The following is an 18,028-nucleotide window of genomic DNA, read 5'->3' on the forward strand; positions in this document are numbered from 1 at the left end:
TAGATGACCTTGTACCACTTGACCAAATATGAGATTTCTTACTTTATTTCAATTTTGCAGAAATCTCAAGCAGTACAGCCATAAGAAAGGGGCTCAGTTTTCTACTACTAAAATAATAATGTACTAGGATAAGGCCAAAAAGGAGAACGTGATGAAAATCTTTACACAGAGAGAAGGCACTAGTGCATCATGCTATGAAATCGAAGTTCAAGGATGCCTCTTCTGGAAGATTACATAAAATCTTCCAAAATATTAATCAAGAATTTTCACTAACATGTGCTTATATTCTAAAACCAAATTAGAAAACACACTTGAAAGGATAGGCAACTATAAAAAAATTTAACAAAACCCCATCCAATAGTGTTATTAAATCACTAGAAACTATTATTTGAATGTATTCATTAACCATTCAAAGACATTTGGAGAAGTTGTTAAAGGAGTGGAAGGAATCTGAAAGTATCGTATTCAAATAGGACACGACAAATCTTCAGAAGGCTGTTTCTATTTGACTGAATTCTCAAAGCAAGCCAGGGTTAACAGTATTTACTGGGAGCTATTTTCAGCTTCTATTAATGCAATTTCTGAAATAGGAAACACAATTCTATTTGGTTTAAATAAATTTTTAAGATATCTCTCTTATACCCACAAACTTAAAAGGGCATATAGTCAACCTTTTATGTTTATCAATCCCTTTAAAATTTTTTTAATCCCAATTGATTCACATACATAAAGATTAGACTATAACAACTCCTAAAATAAAAAATATTGTTTTGCCCTGGTCAGTGTTGTTCAGTTGGTTAGCACATCGTCCTGTACACTGAAAGGTGGTGGGTTCTATTCCCAGTCAGGGCATACACCCAGGTTTTGGGTTTGATCCCCAGTCAAGGCTCATGCGGGAAGCAACCGATCAATGTTTCTCACATGTCATATGGATGTCTCTCTCTCTCTCTCTCTCTCTCTCTCTCTCTCTTCCTCTTTCTGTCTCTCTCCCTTTCTCTTGTTCTCTCTAAAATCATTAAAAAAAAAAAAAGTCTTATTTAAAGGAAATCCACAGTAAGCTTAGGTAATGCACTTTCTTTAAACCACAAGGAATACTAATCTTTCTTTGCAAAACCCATCAGCCTCATGATATGCCTGCTATGTCTATACAGCCTTTGGAGAAAGAAATCACTGTCTACAACCTACTTGAAAGACACAGGAGAGAGAGGGCCACAGTCCCCACTTAGCACATGCAAAAAGCACCACAGAAGTATGTCAGTCATTTAAAACTTCAACTAAGATTTCATCTTTACTCAGGGTTACTTAAAGAAAGTATTTTTACTTTCATTTTTATATATAGAAAACTATAAGTCTGGAGTATTTTCAGCCTCTGTATGACTATTTTTTTCTTTATATTTATTATAAGATTCTCTTAAAATCTTTAAAAAAATTAGTTAAGTGTGTGTTTTGTAAGCACCTAATTTGATTCTGGGTTAATATGCCCTTACATTAAATCAGTCACTTTGGGATTGGAAATTTAACTCATTCAGAGTTCAAGGTTTCAATTTTGTAAGTAGTACTACATTGAAACAAAAAGATAAATTCCATATTCCAACAAATTATATCTTGGCATATCTTATACATTATCTTGGCATATCTTATACATGGTCATCTTTATAGAATAGATATCATGTAATACACCTATATAACTCAATAAACCTCATCAACTTCAGCATAAAATTATAATATACAGCAACCTAGACATGAAATGCTGTTAGAAAAGCATAACTACTGAATCCTTTAAAACCTTCCAATGCAATAAAAGCAGTTTAAAGGGTGAAGGTGATGGTTACCAACACACGTAACTGGAACCTGTAGAGAATCAACTGCTTAAGTGAAGACATATGTGTCAAACATAAAATTAACAAGCACAGAGGGAAGACAAAGCTATTAATGTCTGGTATAAAAATTTAAGAATCCATTTGGAAATAGCTTTCATCAGTTCTAAATTACCTAATTCATGCTCTCCCTTAGGGAAAAGTTTGTTTTCTTATAAAGAATTAATTCTGCACCGTTACACTAAAGTTTGAAAATGGATATCAACTATGTATATCAACTATAACAGAGTGAGGCATAGGTCTTTTTCAATATGTATGATTCACTTGACATCAGGAGCAAAAAAGCTTCCTGCTAATTTGTGTGTGTGTGTGTGTGTGTGTGTGCATAGGATTAAATGTAACGAACAATTTTCTCATGCAGACTATTGCCTTCCTGAAGTACTAGTACCTATATTTAAACTGAAATCAATTTATTAATTACGTAGCAATCAGTGGTAGAACTAACAGCATGCAGACACTTATAGGGGAAAAAAAAAACTGACCTCTTGTCAGTGGTAAAAAACCTTTAGGCTATAAGGAGGAGATGCTTTTCATGCATTTCAGCCATTTGGCGTATTGTTGCTGCTTTCATAAGAGCATAGCCACAACTCTGACGAAAATTCCAGATTTCTTAAGTGAACTAAAAAGTACCTTTAAGCCGAAACCGGTTTGGCTCAGTGGATAGAGCGTCGGCCTGCGGACTGAGGGGTCCCGGGTTCGATTCCGGTCAAGGGCATGTACCTGGGTTGCGGGCATATCCCCAGTGGGAGATGGGCAGGAGGCAGCTGATCGATGTTTCTCTCTCATCGATGTTTCTAACTCTCTATCTCTCTCCCTTCCTCTCTGTAAAAAATCAATAAAATATATTTTTTTAAAAAAAAGTACCTTTAAAAAGAAATGATTTCTGTGTGTTGGGTTTTCTGGCATTAAAATAATTTTTAAAAAGCTGTTACCATGGCCCAAGAGAATTCCACACATGGAATGTAAGGGTCATGACAAGCTTAATAAATGCCATAAAGATACTCTGAAAACAACCCAACAAGATAGACTTATGCATAGTCCTTGCTCCTCATTTAGTAGCCTACACACAAGGAGTCAGTGGCTAATGAGCTCACTGCATTTTCAAACTGAGCAGGTTCTAGTTGAAATGTTAGGTCTTCAGTTATGATCAGGCTGTTTATAGGGCAGCCTCCGTCCGTGGTCTGTAAACCACGGCTCACGAGCCACATGCGGCTCTTGCCCCTTGAGTGTGGCTCTTCCACAAAATACCACGTGCGGGCGCGCACGTACAGTGAAATTGAAACTTCGTGGCCCATGCGCAGAAGTCGGTATTTTGTGGAAGAGCCGGTATTTTGTGGAAGAGCCACACTCAAGGGGCCAAAGAGCCGCGTGTGGCTCGCGAGCCGCAGTTTGCCAACCACTGGATCCCTAAGGACCTAGTTAAAGCCTTGAGTTATATAATTGCTGAGTGTGATTGGTTGATGAACCCAGGGAGATGTTTCCATCTGAGATCTCTTCACCCCACCCAAGAGAATGACTTGATATGGAGAGCAAAACTTTCTTCTGGATTGCCAGTATTACAGCTGCTCAAGGTCTGTGCCTTTAAGAGGGAATAAACTCTTAATCCAAGTAGCATTCCCAAGCAAGAGGCTCATCTGCAATGGAGCTCATCTGCATGGGCTGTCGACCATGCCTCCAAGGTTTCCAGCAGGTTGTGTAGTAGTTGCAGGTCAAAGTGCTAACTAAACATGGGGATATTTATTTCTCCCAAAGTAGAATGAAAGTGATTTTTTTTATCCTCACCTGAGGATATTTTTTCCATTGATTTTAGAAAGAATAGAAGAGAGGGAGGGGGTTGGAGGGAAAGAGAGAGAAAGAGAGATGCGAGGCATTTTCAATTGGTTGTTTCCTGCACAACCAGGGTTGGGATCAAACCTACAACCCAGGTACGTGCCCTTAACTGGGAATTAAGCCTGCGACCTCTCAGTATGTGAATGGACACTCTAACCAGCCAGGGCAATAGATGTTTTTATTTCATCTCTATCCCTAACCATTTCTCTGTTTCTGACTATCTATGTTATTATGATGAATTAGAAATTACATCTGATTTTTACTTGCTATAATATTTTTCAAAATAATTTCAGAAGTTTTAAACATAAAAATACCTAAGTGGTCCTTATTTTCAAATTCTTCCTAAGTAAATTTGGGTGTTTTATAAAATTAACTTTTTAATTAAAAAGTCCTTTATGAGCCCTAGGTGGTTAGGGTCAATGCATAGAGTGTCGGCCTGTGAACTGAAAGGGCCCAGGTTTGATTCCAGTCAAGGGCACATGCCCGGGTTGTGGGCTCGATCCCCAGTGGGGGACTTGCAAGAGGCAGCCGATCAATGATTCTCTCTCATCATGGATGTTTCTATCTCTCTCTCCCTCTTCCTTCCTCTCTGAAATATATATATATATTAAAGTCCTTTATAAAAATTTTTGCAAAATTAAATTTTAATGTTTTAATGAAAATTCTGAAACACTAAGGCTTAATCTCTGAAGATGACTACACTAAAGAAAGTACACAAATGGATCCCAAATCATTAACTCGTAGAAAGGAGTATTGCCATTAAAGCTAAGAAATTGTATTTTGTCTTCTGGATGAGTTCCTTTACTTATTTCTCCTCTTTTTTTTTTTTTTTTTTTTTTTTTTTAGTTGACATACAATATTACATTAGTTTCTGGTGTACAACATAGAGATTAGACATATTTCTCCTCATAGGTTATTAAGAAAGGTGAGCTAAAAGACTAAATACAGGCAATGCCTGTGCCCTTCATTCTCTGGCGACAATCACAGAGTTGGAATCCAGTACCTGTAGTAACCAGGCATCACAATGTGGACCCCAGCACTCGGCTGGCAGATAGTTGCGGCGTCCTTATCATCCATTTGGCGCACGGCGTCTGTGAAAGGTCCCGTGGCATTGATAACACATTTGGCTCTCACATCAAATTCCTGTCCTGTGGAAGAAAGCAGCATCAATCACACACCGCATTTGTTTCCCTGCTCACGGGTGCTTTGGGTTATTAATTCATCTATTAACTCCACCTATGGCAAAGTATATCGTATACCGCACTAAGGGACATGAGCAGCCAGAGTTATTGAAAAGCCACACAAAGGCTCACACCTGAGTAAATGTTCCAAAGCCAAGTCCAAACTGAGGGACTGGGGGGAGAGCATGCCGCTTTTTCATTTCAGCTCTCAGTTATTTTGCAAAATGCCCGCATCCAAGTGCCAAATATGAAGAAAATGAGATGAGTAAGTAAGCTGCTTTCTCTTTAAAACTCGAATGTGTAAGCAGTGTTGCCGCGAGACAATATGTTTCCCATTGCTGGTTTTGTGTAAAGAAAGGATGCAGTTTTGAAAGGGCGCCTACATGGCCTTAGACTCAGGACAAGAATGAGAGTCTAACCAAAGCGAAGCGATTGACTCTAACGTGCAAATGCACTGTTTATGTCATGGAAAATGATACTTTGAAACTTGCACGTTTATTTTGTTTTAACATGTTTCCGTAAAGAAAACTAAATGCATTCATAGCTGTGGGGGTTTGTGGGCATTTATTACTTTCGCATTTTATTATCATCACTATCAGCATCATTATTTGGGGTAAACTGCCAGGTCCCACAAGGGAAAATTTTCACGTGAAACCAGTCACTGTTGACAATAAGGATATAATTAAGATGACTCTGAAATCTGCTTAAGTCAAATCAAAGTGACAGAAAAATTATAATTCAGTCATTATACAGGCAAGGCAAGATGCGAAGAAGAGCTCCCTGCCAGAGCCTTGGCATACCTGTGAGTATGTCCTTGCACCGCGCGCCGCTCACGCGCTCTTTCCCTGTTTGGGGGTCTGTCTTCTTCAGCAAGCTCAGGACCTCCATGTAATTGGCTGTGGCAGCCCCATACCTGGCAGCAGTGAGAGCAATGGCAAGGTTCATCCGTGCGTCGTTGTGTTGTCCTGCAGCAGGGAAAGAGGAGGGGCAGGAGTCACCTCGAGCCACAGGCTGGTGGTTCAGAAGTGTGTCACAGCAGATATGTCACATCTGTCCCTGTCACCCAGGATATAAATGATGGCTGGTCAGCTCTAGAGGGCAGGATTTAAAAATACACAGTCATTCTCGGTCAGGCATTTACCTGCCACTTCAGCAAGCGCACTTTTGTGCCGTGGAAAGGGCGAAAAATACCCTTTCCTGCAGAGCTCAGACCGATTATCTGAAAGTTAAGCAATAATTATTCTCTCAGTTTGGGGAACATATGTATATGTCAGACTTTTCCTAATACAGACAACCCTTATGCACGAAAGAGAAGCAATTCAAAACTTCAGAATATTTGACACCCCAACTGGTGTTGATTAACAATTTTTATGAGTATGTGCGCTATCTAATATTCAAAATCAAGAGCTTATTCTTCCATACAGAATCTCTGATATTCTATAAAAGGATTTTTTTTTCTGGGTCTGAATTTTGATCAGAGCTCCTTAACATGTAACTTTTTTTTTTTTAATCACACACATAAAAGGTAAGAAATTAAGCAGGGCAAAATTTAATTACAGAACAATTCCTACCTGTATTGTTAAAGATTTATTGCTGAAAAAAATCCTAGTTAAAGAAAACTAAGGGGGAGGAGAAGGGGGGAAAGATGATTAATCACTTTAAAATACTGGCATCACTAGAGACTTTTTCTATTTATTATTGCCAGTGGAGTTAACGCTGACCAGGAAGAATTACTCTACATTGCAGGGGCCAGGTTCTCTGTGCCCTGAATAATTAATTACCCAGGGCTAGATGTATTGAAGCAGGGTTCAAATTCCCACACACTGGGATCAGTTCTATCAAGATAATACTGATAAAGGGATGAATTTGTAATGAATATTGTTGTTGATTTATGTTGCCAGCATACCAAACATTTAGTATAAATGGTTTATGTAAAGTTTCTTCCTTGTGATTCAGTCTGTGCAGAGCCAGAAGCACAACACAGGTAATCTGTTCCAGCTAAAAGGGCAAAGTTATAAAGAGAGAATCGATGGCTGAGATGCCGCCGCCCCTCCCCACAAACATCTTATTCTAAGACCGCTGGACTAATACAACCCGCCAAGAACCTTCCCTTCAAAATGAAATCCTCTTATCAAGTGAAGAGCACATATTAAACCTAAACATGCAGAATGAAAAGTTATTTTATAAAAAAAATTAGTAGAAGGAAAGTAGGAGAAAGAAAACAGCAGCAGCCTTGGGACCTGAGCTAGAAGTAGGAAGAAGGGTAGCATGTCTATCAATTTCAACTTAGCGTGACCCCGAAGTTGCTATTAGAACAGTCAGTAGGTGTATTTAATGTTTAAGAAACCAACTTTTATTAATGTAGGGCTCCTTACTTAAAATTGGAATATATTCCACAAAGTTAAATGCATACAGAATCCAAAGCAACAAAGTAAAAAATCCACTAGAGCCCAGCAGGCATAGCTCAGTGGTTGAGGATCGGGCGACCTAGGAACCAGGAGGTCACGGTTGGTTTCCAGGTCAGGGCACAAGCACGGGTTGCGGACTCGATCCCCAGTGTGGGGCATGCAAGAGGCAGCCGATCAATCTCTCTTCCTTTCTCTCTGAAATCAATAAAATAAAATAAAAACTTTAAAAAAATTCTACTATAGATCTTCTCTTTAAAGAAATTATACATCTAAAGAGGGTGAGTACCCATCCCATCCAATCTTTCTAGTAGATGTATTCACATAACAATGAAACACATCGCGGGCAATTCAAAAAGCCCAGGGCCTGTTAGTGCAGTGGGAAACCCTCACCCACCCAGATGCGCCTTGATGTACACACATGGCAGGTCTCCGGAAAGCCATGTGTGACTCGGCTATTTTGAATCCTACATGAAGTCACTATTCAAAGGAACCAGAACAGAAATCCTATTTATTAAATGACAGATGCCCTTGTAAAATGGTATCTCTATTACACAATCATCTGGTAATAAAGCTCTCTAAGTTCTGAAAATACAAAATCTTTCTTTTAATGCCTTTTAAAATATAAAATCTCACTGGATCCGTACTCGTATAGTTCATCATGCTCTGCGGCTTCTATACTAAGAAAAGCCTTCCTAATTAGCTTTCAAATCCCAATACTTTTCTTTTAATCTTTATTATTGAAAGCATTACTTATGTCCCCTTGTTTCCCCCATTGTGAGATTTTCTTTTCTAGTGGACCTATCTGATCAGACCGCATGAGGTTTAAGTTCACACTGAGTCCCAATACTTTTGAAGGTAAACAAGATCAGGCTCGGTTAAAGTGTGAGGGGGAAACCAGTTCCTTTGCTCCTTCTTTTCCACACCTGCCCTGATACCCAGGAGCACCTGCTTTGACTCGAATCAGGTACGTCACTTATTTATGAAGGGCTTCATAGTATGGCCCTCATCTGCCACATTTCCACTCCCATTATTCTCACTGCCTAGGACTATGAAGTCATTTGCAAATCCCTAAACATCTGTGTTATTTCACAACTTCTTGCCTTCGCCCACATTCATTCTTTTGGCTGCAGTACCATGGTGGCAGCTCTGGGCAATTCCTATTCATCTCTCATGATCTGGTTCAAGCATCTCCCCAAGAAGTCTCCTCTTCTCTGCATCCCTCCAAGGCAACGTTGTTTATTCCTTCTTCTGAGTCAACATTATAGCGTGTACATACCTTTATTATAATCTTTATGATACTACATTCATCCATATATCCATCAGCTTAAAAAACAATTAGCTTTGGCTATGAGTCAGACACTGTGACAAATGCAGGGAGCACCCAGTGGTGAGAGAGATACAGGTGTCTCTAGTCTCATAGAACTTACATCACATTGCAATTACTGTATGATTTGCCATGTTCCCTCATTCCAGTTGTGGGAAGTCAGGAAGCTTTACTTGTTCATCTTTCTTTTTTCTTGTTAGTACCAAACACAGAACAGGTATCCAAGAGGTGTTAAGTGTAGACAAAATCCATAAATAAATAAGATTTATTTATAGCCTTAGATATATAGTCTTAATTTTTTCATAATTATATACAAATTTTATAAAGTTGTTTCATCTATATAGATTTACAGTTTTATCTCTAACTATGGAATGCTTTGTCTGGTGTTAAAGAATTTCAGACCTCAATGAGTTGGTTGCAAGAAATTTTAAGGGGAGCAGGGAAACCCAGAAATGTGTAAAATCTGAACTTAAACCCAAAGTGGGATGAAAGGAGAAATGGTTATGTATGATTCCCTCAAGACTTATCCCACAAGTTTCTCCTTACTCTGCAGGGGAAAAGCAAATCCAGTTATTATAAGCTTCTAGAAATTGATGAATACGTTGAGTTTCCTCTGGGCCCAAGAGCTCACACCTCCACCCAGAAGTTCCCTTCTTTGCAGACATTCAGCTTAATTCATTTCCCTCCTTGGATTCAGGGTAGATCTCCTCCCCTACCCACATTCAAGTCAGCCTGTACCCTGAGATACCCAGATGCTTGCAGTGTGTGCTTCCTGGGATAAGTGGGATATCTTCACTCTTCTTAACTAAATTCCTCCTAGCCCCCCATTCCTGACATTTTGCAAGGTATCTGCATGCCTCCTGTAATTTCGTTTCTGGAGAAAAGTTTCTGACAAACAGTGCATGTCATTGGAATGCGCTACAACAATCTCACCTCCCCCACCCAATTGATCTGCTTATTAAGTTTGGATTTTCCAATCTGTTTCCTCAGAGCCAGGCAACATACTATTCACTAATCAGCGAATAGCTTTACGTTGGCACTTACACAAGTGCCCAGACGGGGACTGTGAAAATCTGTTTCCTACTCTTCTCCTTTTGCACTTGAAATCTTACATATGTGCACACTCTGAACTTGCAGTGCTTCTGAGAGGAAGCACAGAAGAGGTGGAACTATAACTGTTTTCCCTTGTTTAGAAAAACAAAATGTTCAATCAACCCACTGAACAGAATGTAGGTCAGTGGTGGTAGAGAGGGATTTTTGCCTTCATCCTCAATGGCCTCGCACACAGGTTAGTGGGAGATATTTGGGGTGGAAAATATTTTAGGAAGCAATCATAGGATAGACCTCAAGTATAAATATTTTGGAGACATAGCAATATTGCTCTACTCAGAGGGTTTCAAAGTTTGGCAGCTAAGTTATCATGTAAAACAGTTGGAAAAAGAGAAGTAGTCATTGAAAGTGTAAACGGTATGAAGAATGAGTAAATATGAAAATCCCTAGGTAACAAATTACCTGGCATTTTCCTGGTCCTTCGGATCTAAAATTCTACAGTGCTGTGAAATTCTACATACAATCTTATTTTAATACAGCATACTTTAAAATGGGCATGCACAGTGCACAGACCTATCTACACGGACCCAGGAATTTGTACAGAAAGTCTAATTGTTAGAAAAAACAGTCCTTGATTAAAATAACACCTGTCGAAAAATTCATAGGCAGTTAAAATTGCCACAAGAAATGTTGAGAACATTCCCTTCCATTTCCCTGTGCCCTGACCCTGCTTCTGGAAGGGGGGAAAAAGGATGCATGAAAGAAAGAATACTTCCTCAAAGATTTCATCCCATTTCCAACAAAACGCACAGGGCACGCTTCATTGTCTCAGACTGACAGTGTCACAGTGACCTCTCGGCAGCTTCTCTTTAGCAGTTAGGCAAAGACAATTCAAAGGCTAACAACCCACCAAACTCAAGCTGACTTCATATAATCATTATATTTAAAATTTCCCTGTCTAATGGGAAGAGTGCAGACAGAGGCAGAGTGAAAAGGTGTGTGTGTGTGTAAGGAGATGACTAAATTCTGGTTTAAGTACATATGATGAATACACGTGAAGAGGAAAACAAAATGAGAACCTATTTCAGAGTAAACTACGACAACAATGCATTTCCATAAGTAAATTACGGCTAGTGGCAGGGGTGAGGGAAACAGTTCAGCACCTCACAAGACATATCGGTGAGTGGCTCTGGACTTGGAATGACTGGGTCACACATTTTGGTACTTCTCTGGGCTTCAATGTCCTATAAAAGGAGAGGAGTTGGGTGGCCCCTCTGAAAATATACAAAAATGGCTGATCTTCAATAGCTAGCTACTCTTTTCAATACTTCAATTTTTTTCATTTCTGGTGTCTCTGACTTTGCCCCCAATATGTCTAAAAAGAGAATGGGCATTAATAAAGACCAAAAACAGGTGCTTTATAAAGTAAATCAGAAAAATAAAATCAGAAGTCATGTTCTTACATTAGATATGGAGTTACAATGCAATCGTGATTTGATTGGTCTTTATGGGCTATGTAGTACTAGTATATTGCAAAAGTGCCCCAATTCTTCACCCCTCCTTGCAGCCATGCCCTTTGCCACGTGTCTTCACAGCGTCTTCTCCCACTCTGACTCTGGACTCAGCCATGTGAAATGGTTTGGGTCAATGGAATGTCAGTGGATGTGAGGAAAAAAAAGAAAAGGGAAGCTCTTCAAATGCTATGAAAAGGACATCCCCAGGCTGACCTGCTGGTACCAGGAGGACAATGAGAGGCATGTGGCAAGTTGCTGCAGTCATTCATTCCAGCCACGGCCATCCTACACCAGCTAGTAGGCCTGAGTGCAAGTGGAGCCGAGAGCAGAAAAATCTCTGAACCAACCCAAGACAAGATCAGAAGAACCTGACTGCTCCAGTGCATTAGCAGTCAATCCTAATTGTTTTTGTGCTCCTGAGGACTAAGGGTTGTTTGTTGTGTGGAATTGTGGCAATAGGTAACTTATACAAGCAATGTAACCATTTTTCTTATATACTCGCAACTGAACAATGAGTTATAGCCTCAAAATTGCATTATAAGATGGCTATTTAGAACACAATTCAGCCCTAGCCAGTTTTGCTTGGTAGTTAGAGTGCTGGCCATCAAACCGAAGAGTTGTGGGTTCAATTCCCATACCTCAGTTGTAGGCTCAATCCCCAGCCCCAGTCTAGCAATGTTTCTCTCTCCTCCCTTTCTCTCTCTCTCTCTCTCTTTCTCTCTCTCTCTCTCTCTCTCTCTCTCTCTCTCTCGAAAAAAAAAAAAAAAAAAAAAAAGGTGGGGAGGGGGCGGGGGACACACAAAAACGTAGACTCAGGTGAGGATTAACCACAACCCAAAAAAAGGACACAATTCATTTTCCTGTAAAAATGCCATAAATAAAACATGGTGAGTTGATTAGTTTGTGCCACAAGAGCTATTTAGTGCATATGGTGTTTGAATAAGGGAATCGGTCATTATTCCAAAGCCTCAATGCCCACCACTCCCTCTCACTGACCCTCAGTCTCCAGGCTGACCCCAGTGCCCATCCTCAAACACAACTCTGCTCTTTCATGCCTCTGGCTGTTGCTCATGTTGTCCCTACTCCATGGAACATCTTGCCTTACCTCTACACTATCCAACTTTTCATCTTTCCTTCACCAAACCGTCCCTGACTCCAATCAGTCACAAGAGCCTTCTCTCCTCTGTGCTTCCATGGCACTTTATAAGCACATTTATTACAGCACAAACTATTTTCTCAACATTTGCATTGAACACTCATTAATTGGGCAAACATGTACTCAATGCTTTTAATGTACCAGGGATTATCCTAGGAACCGGGTTTACAACAGGCACACAAATAGTCACTGCAGACTATTGGAGGTTCCTAAAAGAACAGAGAGCACCTTATTAATTTTGTTTTCACAGCACCTACCGTAGCATTTGCTACCTAGTAGATATTCAAATATTTGTTGAACAAATGAATGAATGAGTTAATGGACATGAATATGGAACATAATCACTGGCCAAATAAAGGAAATGTGCTCATGGCTGAGATATTCTAGGAACAGTCCCCAACCCCTCAGTACTACCCCCACTAAAGACTGTGTTCTCCACGAAACCAAGGGGCTGTTGTCTGTCTACCTAGCTACCCAGACAATGGAAGCAGCATGTCTCCTATCACAAAATCTCTGGTGAAAACAGAAGCAAAAAGAGAAGGCCAGTGACAGAGTTAAGGCAAGCGTGTGGTGTATGATTAGGACAGCAAGTGGCAGATCCCTTTAACAAATATTGACCTAGTACATATTGTGAGCCAGGCACGATGCTAGGCACTAGGGCAGCCGTGGGCAAACTACGGCCCGCGGGCCGGATCCGGCCCGTTTGAAATGAATAAAACTAAAAAAAAAAAAAAAAAAGACCATACCCTTTTATGTAATGATGCTTACTTTGAATTTATATTAGTTCACACAAACACTCCATCCATGCTTTTGTTCTGGCCCTCCGGTCCAGTTTAAGAACCCATTGTGGCCCTCGAGTCAAAAAGTTTGCCCACCCCTGCACTAGGGAACCCACCAAGGAGGGAGAATAGGACTACCCTGGTCTCTGAGCTATGAAACCACATGGAGAAGACATAAAAATCAACCAAAATAAAGCAGTAAGATTATTAAAAATTGCAATAATGGCAATAAAGGAGGAATAGGTGGCAGGGGGAGCCACTCCCTGGGCCGGGGCTATATTTTAGGCAGGGCTGTTAGGGAAAGTGGTCAAGATGAGCAAGAAGTAGAGAAAATGCAAAGAAGAGAAGTCCTAACAGCAAGACCAAGAAAGACCACTTTCTATCAACTGTAATCACTGCTAATTTTCAATTATATCCAAAGCTTACATGAAGCATAAACTACCAGAAATGTGACTATGGTATTAACACAACTCCAAAGTGCTGGGAAAGTGATTTTTTTTTTTACTCATACTTTACTCGCCTATATTTTAAATATACTTATCAGGAATTAAATTTTTTAAATCTTCCTGGGTTAATGTATACTATTCCAGGAAATGTCTTCTAGTACAGACTGGTAAAACTCAAAACAAAAGCATAATACTCAAAGTTTATGAATTGGAGTAATTTGCTGTCACTTATCCACACTACAGTTCTCAGGAAGGGGCACGTGTTAGCACTAAGCATGTAATCATTTTTATTATTAAATACAAAGGTACAATTAAATACAGGTACAGGATGTGACCTGCATCATAATTCTGCCCCGCCTTTCTCTTTGCAATATCCTTTTCATTATCCTGGGCCTTTTGTTCCTTCATGCTTCTTTTGTTTCTCCCTAAGTTCTTGGATAAGCTATTTACAATCTAAATAATTAGCAATCAGCGTGGATCTGTGGTCTTTGACCCCATGCAAACGAAACATTGTGAAGTGCCTTCACGTGACACATTTAAGCACATAAAGCTTCTCTTCCCTCACGACTTTCCTTTCTTGAAAAAGTTTTAAATGAATCTAATAAAGAGTAAGTTTTCTACTTTTCAGATACTTAGAAATCAGCTAGAGCTGAACAAATAAATATAAGCCACATGTAAACTGCAAACAACAGAACGTTTGGGTTTTCATCAGCTATATCTGTGCAAATGTGTTCTACGTCAGTTTACAGTGACTACCAGGACAATTCATTCTCTCTCTAGCGCAAACCAAAAGCAGGCTTTTATACTTTTAAGAAAAAGGGGAAAGGAGCAATGTGACCAAAGCAATTAACTGAAATGAGGTGAAAAGTCAGAACGCATGACCCACTAGGGAGACTCTTGCAGACCATTCAACCCTGTGGCCTGAAGCCACAGGTCACCCGCCTTGGTTGTTCGTGAAATGCACAAAAGTCCCTGAGAAGCCACCTTAGCATGTCTGGCTTTGAGGGCAAAGGTCTCGCTTTACTGAAAGCTGCAGTCGGGAACACACGGCATCTGAACCCCAGGTGTTCTGCAAATGCTTGCGATTGGTCTCTTTTACAAATATGTATTAAACGGGCTGGCTCAGCTGCTCTAGGACCCTGCGCTACAAGAGCAAGTGTACAGTCTGACTTGGAAAAGTCGCGCGTCCCAAAACGTCTCTCCACGTCCTAGCACGCGTCCTCTCTCTTGCCTCTGCAGTTCTCCTAAAACATCACCAGACACTGTGCTCCGGCCATATCTCTGTCTCCCCACCTCGTGTTATAGGAAGATCTGCAAGCTTCTTTCAAAGGACTGTGTGCATAAGTTCAAGTCCCTTCCTCAGCCCCTGGGAAGCCTCACGCTAGTTGCTTCCTCTAAGGTTCCTTCCATTCGTCTCTGCAGGGGGGTGGTAATGGGACTGACATAGGTTAACATGAGGAATAAGTGAGACAGGCAATGTATGTTACAGCATAACAGTTCTCAACAAATATTAACTATCATTATTAAAATATTTAAAAATTTACTAGCAAGTCAAGACCACTTTATGCCGTAATGAAAAGATATAGTTGCCTAAAATATTTTTAAAACGTAACAAACTTTTCCCAAAACATGTCACAACGATCTCTAATCTGTGCACTTCAGGAACACTGCTTGCTCTTTTTCTCTCTCTCTTCACTTTTCACCGCTGACAAGCAAGGTATTCCTTTGCGTGCGTCACAAAGGCTAGGAAGACCGGAGAACGCTTTTCCATCCAGAGGAAAACAGTGTTGACAGGATAACAGTGTTTCAAAATGTTAGCATCACCAAATCTTAATCGAGGGGACTTCATTTCTCTTTCAGTTTTTACAAAGGAAATCAACACTAGCAATAAATTAGGAAAAGACTCACATCCTAACCCTTCAAACAGTCACTAACTGGATGTTTTTGTAATAGATAACTGTCTGGGTTTGGTTGGTTTGGTATTGCTTTCCAGCATCTGACACCCCCCTCCTCCACTTCTCTCTCTCATGCAAGCCTTGAAGATGGCAGTCTACCCCACCCGCAGGAGAAAGAAGGCGCACGGGAAAACTCAGGCCTCTAACCTGGCACCAGCAACTGGATGCTCTCAATACAGACACCAACCTAGAGATAGTGACCCAGAGCATGGGATGCAGGGAATCCAATCTGAAGGTGGAGGCAGAGCAGCAGCAGCAACAGAAATGTCAGCAGTGGTGTCAGAACAAGCCTCGATGTACGGTCATCAGCACTAAAGTCTTCAATGATGTTCTGTTTCTGGAACAGGATTTTGCCAGTGGCTTTAGTTGCTGCAAAACACTTTTGGTCCCTTATTTTTCATTTGTCTTCAGCGTTCCCGTATTTCTGCCTATTGTTCAACGTCCTCTTAAAAAAAAAACACTTTTCTCCTAACATCAGCCACATTTATTTTTTTGCCTAAGACGGAAAATCTGGGCAAGCCCGGACCTCTATGCCTCAGTTTCCTCCTTGCTTAAGCCACCGAGTGGAACTTTATCATCACTAAGGATCCTTCGGGCTCTCCCAGTTTTATAAGCTGCAATCACAAAATTCCAAATAAACCAACTGAAAACTTAAGAATCTACTTCAAAGTAAACGAAGCCTTTCTGAAAGTAATACACCTTGCATAGAAGGACTGGCAAAAGCGAGTTCTTTCACTTACAAAGGACCCCTTCCAGCCCTCCTCTCCTCATTTGTGTGTGAGTGCATGCACACAACTTTTTACAAACCTGCTGGAATGGCTCAACCTGCCCCAGGGGTGATTCCGAGTGTGAGCTACATAATAAATACATGGAAGTGTGTGCTAAGGACCAGCCGGGGAATTCTAAGTGGGAGCAGCCTTTTGAGAACCTTTATCTGTTGCAGGGCCAGTCCTGTATCTTATCAAATTTCTCTCCCTAATCACGGAAAGATTCCACGCCTTATCAAACTGTTATCGAATCAGCCTGACCAGAGTCCGATGCCCTGATTGTCTGACAGAAATGTGTACTATCACACTGACACGAACACCCGGCTAACTCCCCGCAGCCCAGGGAGAGCGCGGGGCCTGGAGACTCAGCATACCTGAGATGGGGACGCAGCTGCCACAGGCTGACACGCGCTTTACCCTTCAGAGCCTGCTCTTCATCCGCACAGGAGGGTTTACACCAGCTCCTCGGCCAATCTTCTGGAGCCACTGAGCTAATCCAAGTACAGCATATGGGGAAGCACTTGTAAACTGGAACCATTGTAAGAATGAAGCTATGATTGCCCGACTGGCATGGCTCAATGGTTGAGCATCAGCCTATGAACCAGATCACACTTCGACTCCCAGGCAGGGCACACCCACGATTCCCGGGTGGGGCATGCAGGGGGCAGCCAATCAGTGATTCTCTCTCATCATTGATGTTTCTATCTCTCTGTCCTTCCTCTCTGAAATCAATAAAAAAAAATAATAATAATTTTTTTTAAAGAATGAAGCTATTATGGTTCATGAAAATTTCCTTCTATTAATTTAGCTTCCCTCTCCCTTTGAGACAGACTTTAATCTGTTATCCAAGTCATTAACATTTCTCAGTATCAGAATAATCTCTTAGCCATCAGATTCAATGTTTACTACGAAACATTTTGGGGGGCTTGAAACTTTAAAAGAGGCAGAAAAGTAAGAATTTAATACTTTTTCAATGCAAAACAAACCTTCAGGCTCACTTCACAAATCTATTTTAACTGGTATTGTTTGAAACTACAATAACATCCAATTGCTTCTGCTCAAACTTGATATTTACTAAGCAGAATCCTGAACATAATTTGGTGATTAAATATGTTTGCCCTAACGGAATTTTTAAACAGCAATCGTGAGTCAACTGATCCACACGATGTTTTGTTTTTCATAAAAATTAATAAATTATTTGCAGATGACATGATACTCTACATAGAGAACCCTAAAGATTCCACCAAAAACTAATAGAACTAATAAATGAACAGCAAAGTAGCAGGATACAAAATGAATATCCAGAAATGGTTGCATTTTTTTTAAACTATACATGTATTGATTTCAGAGAGAAGAAGGGAGAGATAGAGATAGAAACATCAATGATGAGAGAGAATCATTGATTGGCTGCCTCCTGCGTGCCTCTGACTTGGGACTGAGCCCACAACCCGGGGCATGTGCCCTGACCGAGAATCAAATGGTGACCTCCTGGTTCATAGGTTAACACTCAACCACTGAGCCACAACCAGCCAGGCTGCTTAAGATTCTGCTGAAACCGATTTGGCTCAGTGGATAGAGCGTCGGCCTGCGGACTGAAGGGTCCCAGGTTCGATTCCGGTCAAGGGCATGTACTTGGGTTGCGGGCACATCCCTGGTGGGGGATGTGCAGGAGGCGGCTGATTGATGTTTCTCTCTCATCGATGTTTCTGACTCTCTATCTCTCTCCCTTCCTCTCTGTAAA

The 18,028-nt window shown here is 40.6% G+C and overlaps 1 protein-coding gene and 1 long non-coding RNA gene across 9 annotated transcripts in view; both read right to left on the bottom strand.

Annotated features, from left to right (window-relative positions):
- The window catches only part of GPD2 (glycerol-3-phosphate dehydrogenase 2), a 140,086-nt gene that overhangs the window by 30,210 nt on the left and 91,848 nt on the right, over nt 1-18,028 (bottom strand). For all 8 annotated transcript variants that reach the window (XM_036320876.1, XM_036320875.1, XM_036320879.1 and 5 more), the window contains 2 exons: nt 5,689-5,853; nt 4,711-4,855 (listed from right to left, as the gene is read on the bottom strand). In XM_036320876.1, coding sequence (XP_036176769.1) covers nt 4,711-4,855; nt 5,689-5,853 — 310 coding nt within the window. The remainder of the gene's footprint in view (nt 1-4,710; nt 4,856-5,688; nt 5,854-18,028) is intronic.
- Nucleotides 5,868-16,968, bottom strand: LOC118662247. The gene is made up of 3 exons (XR_004969648.1): nt 16,662-16,968; nt 15,708-15,857; nt 5,868-5,979 (listed from the first exon to the last, which is right to left on the bottom strand). It is a non-coding gene; the product is annotated as an uncharacterized LOC118662247 (long non-coding RNA).

The sequence above is a fragment of the Myotis myotis genome, unplaced genomic scaffold (genome assembly GCF_014108235.1).
Source record: "Myotis myotis isolate mMyoMyo1 unplaced genomic scaffold, mMyoMyo1.p scaffold_m19_p_8, whole genome shotgun sequence".
Classification (NCBI taxonomy): domain Eukaryota; kingdom Metazoa; phylum Chordata; class Mammalia; order Chiroptera; family Vespertilionidae; genus Myotis; species Myotis myotis.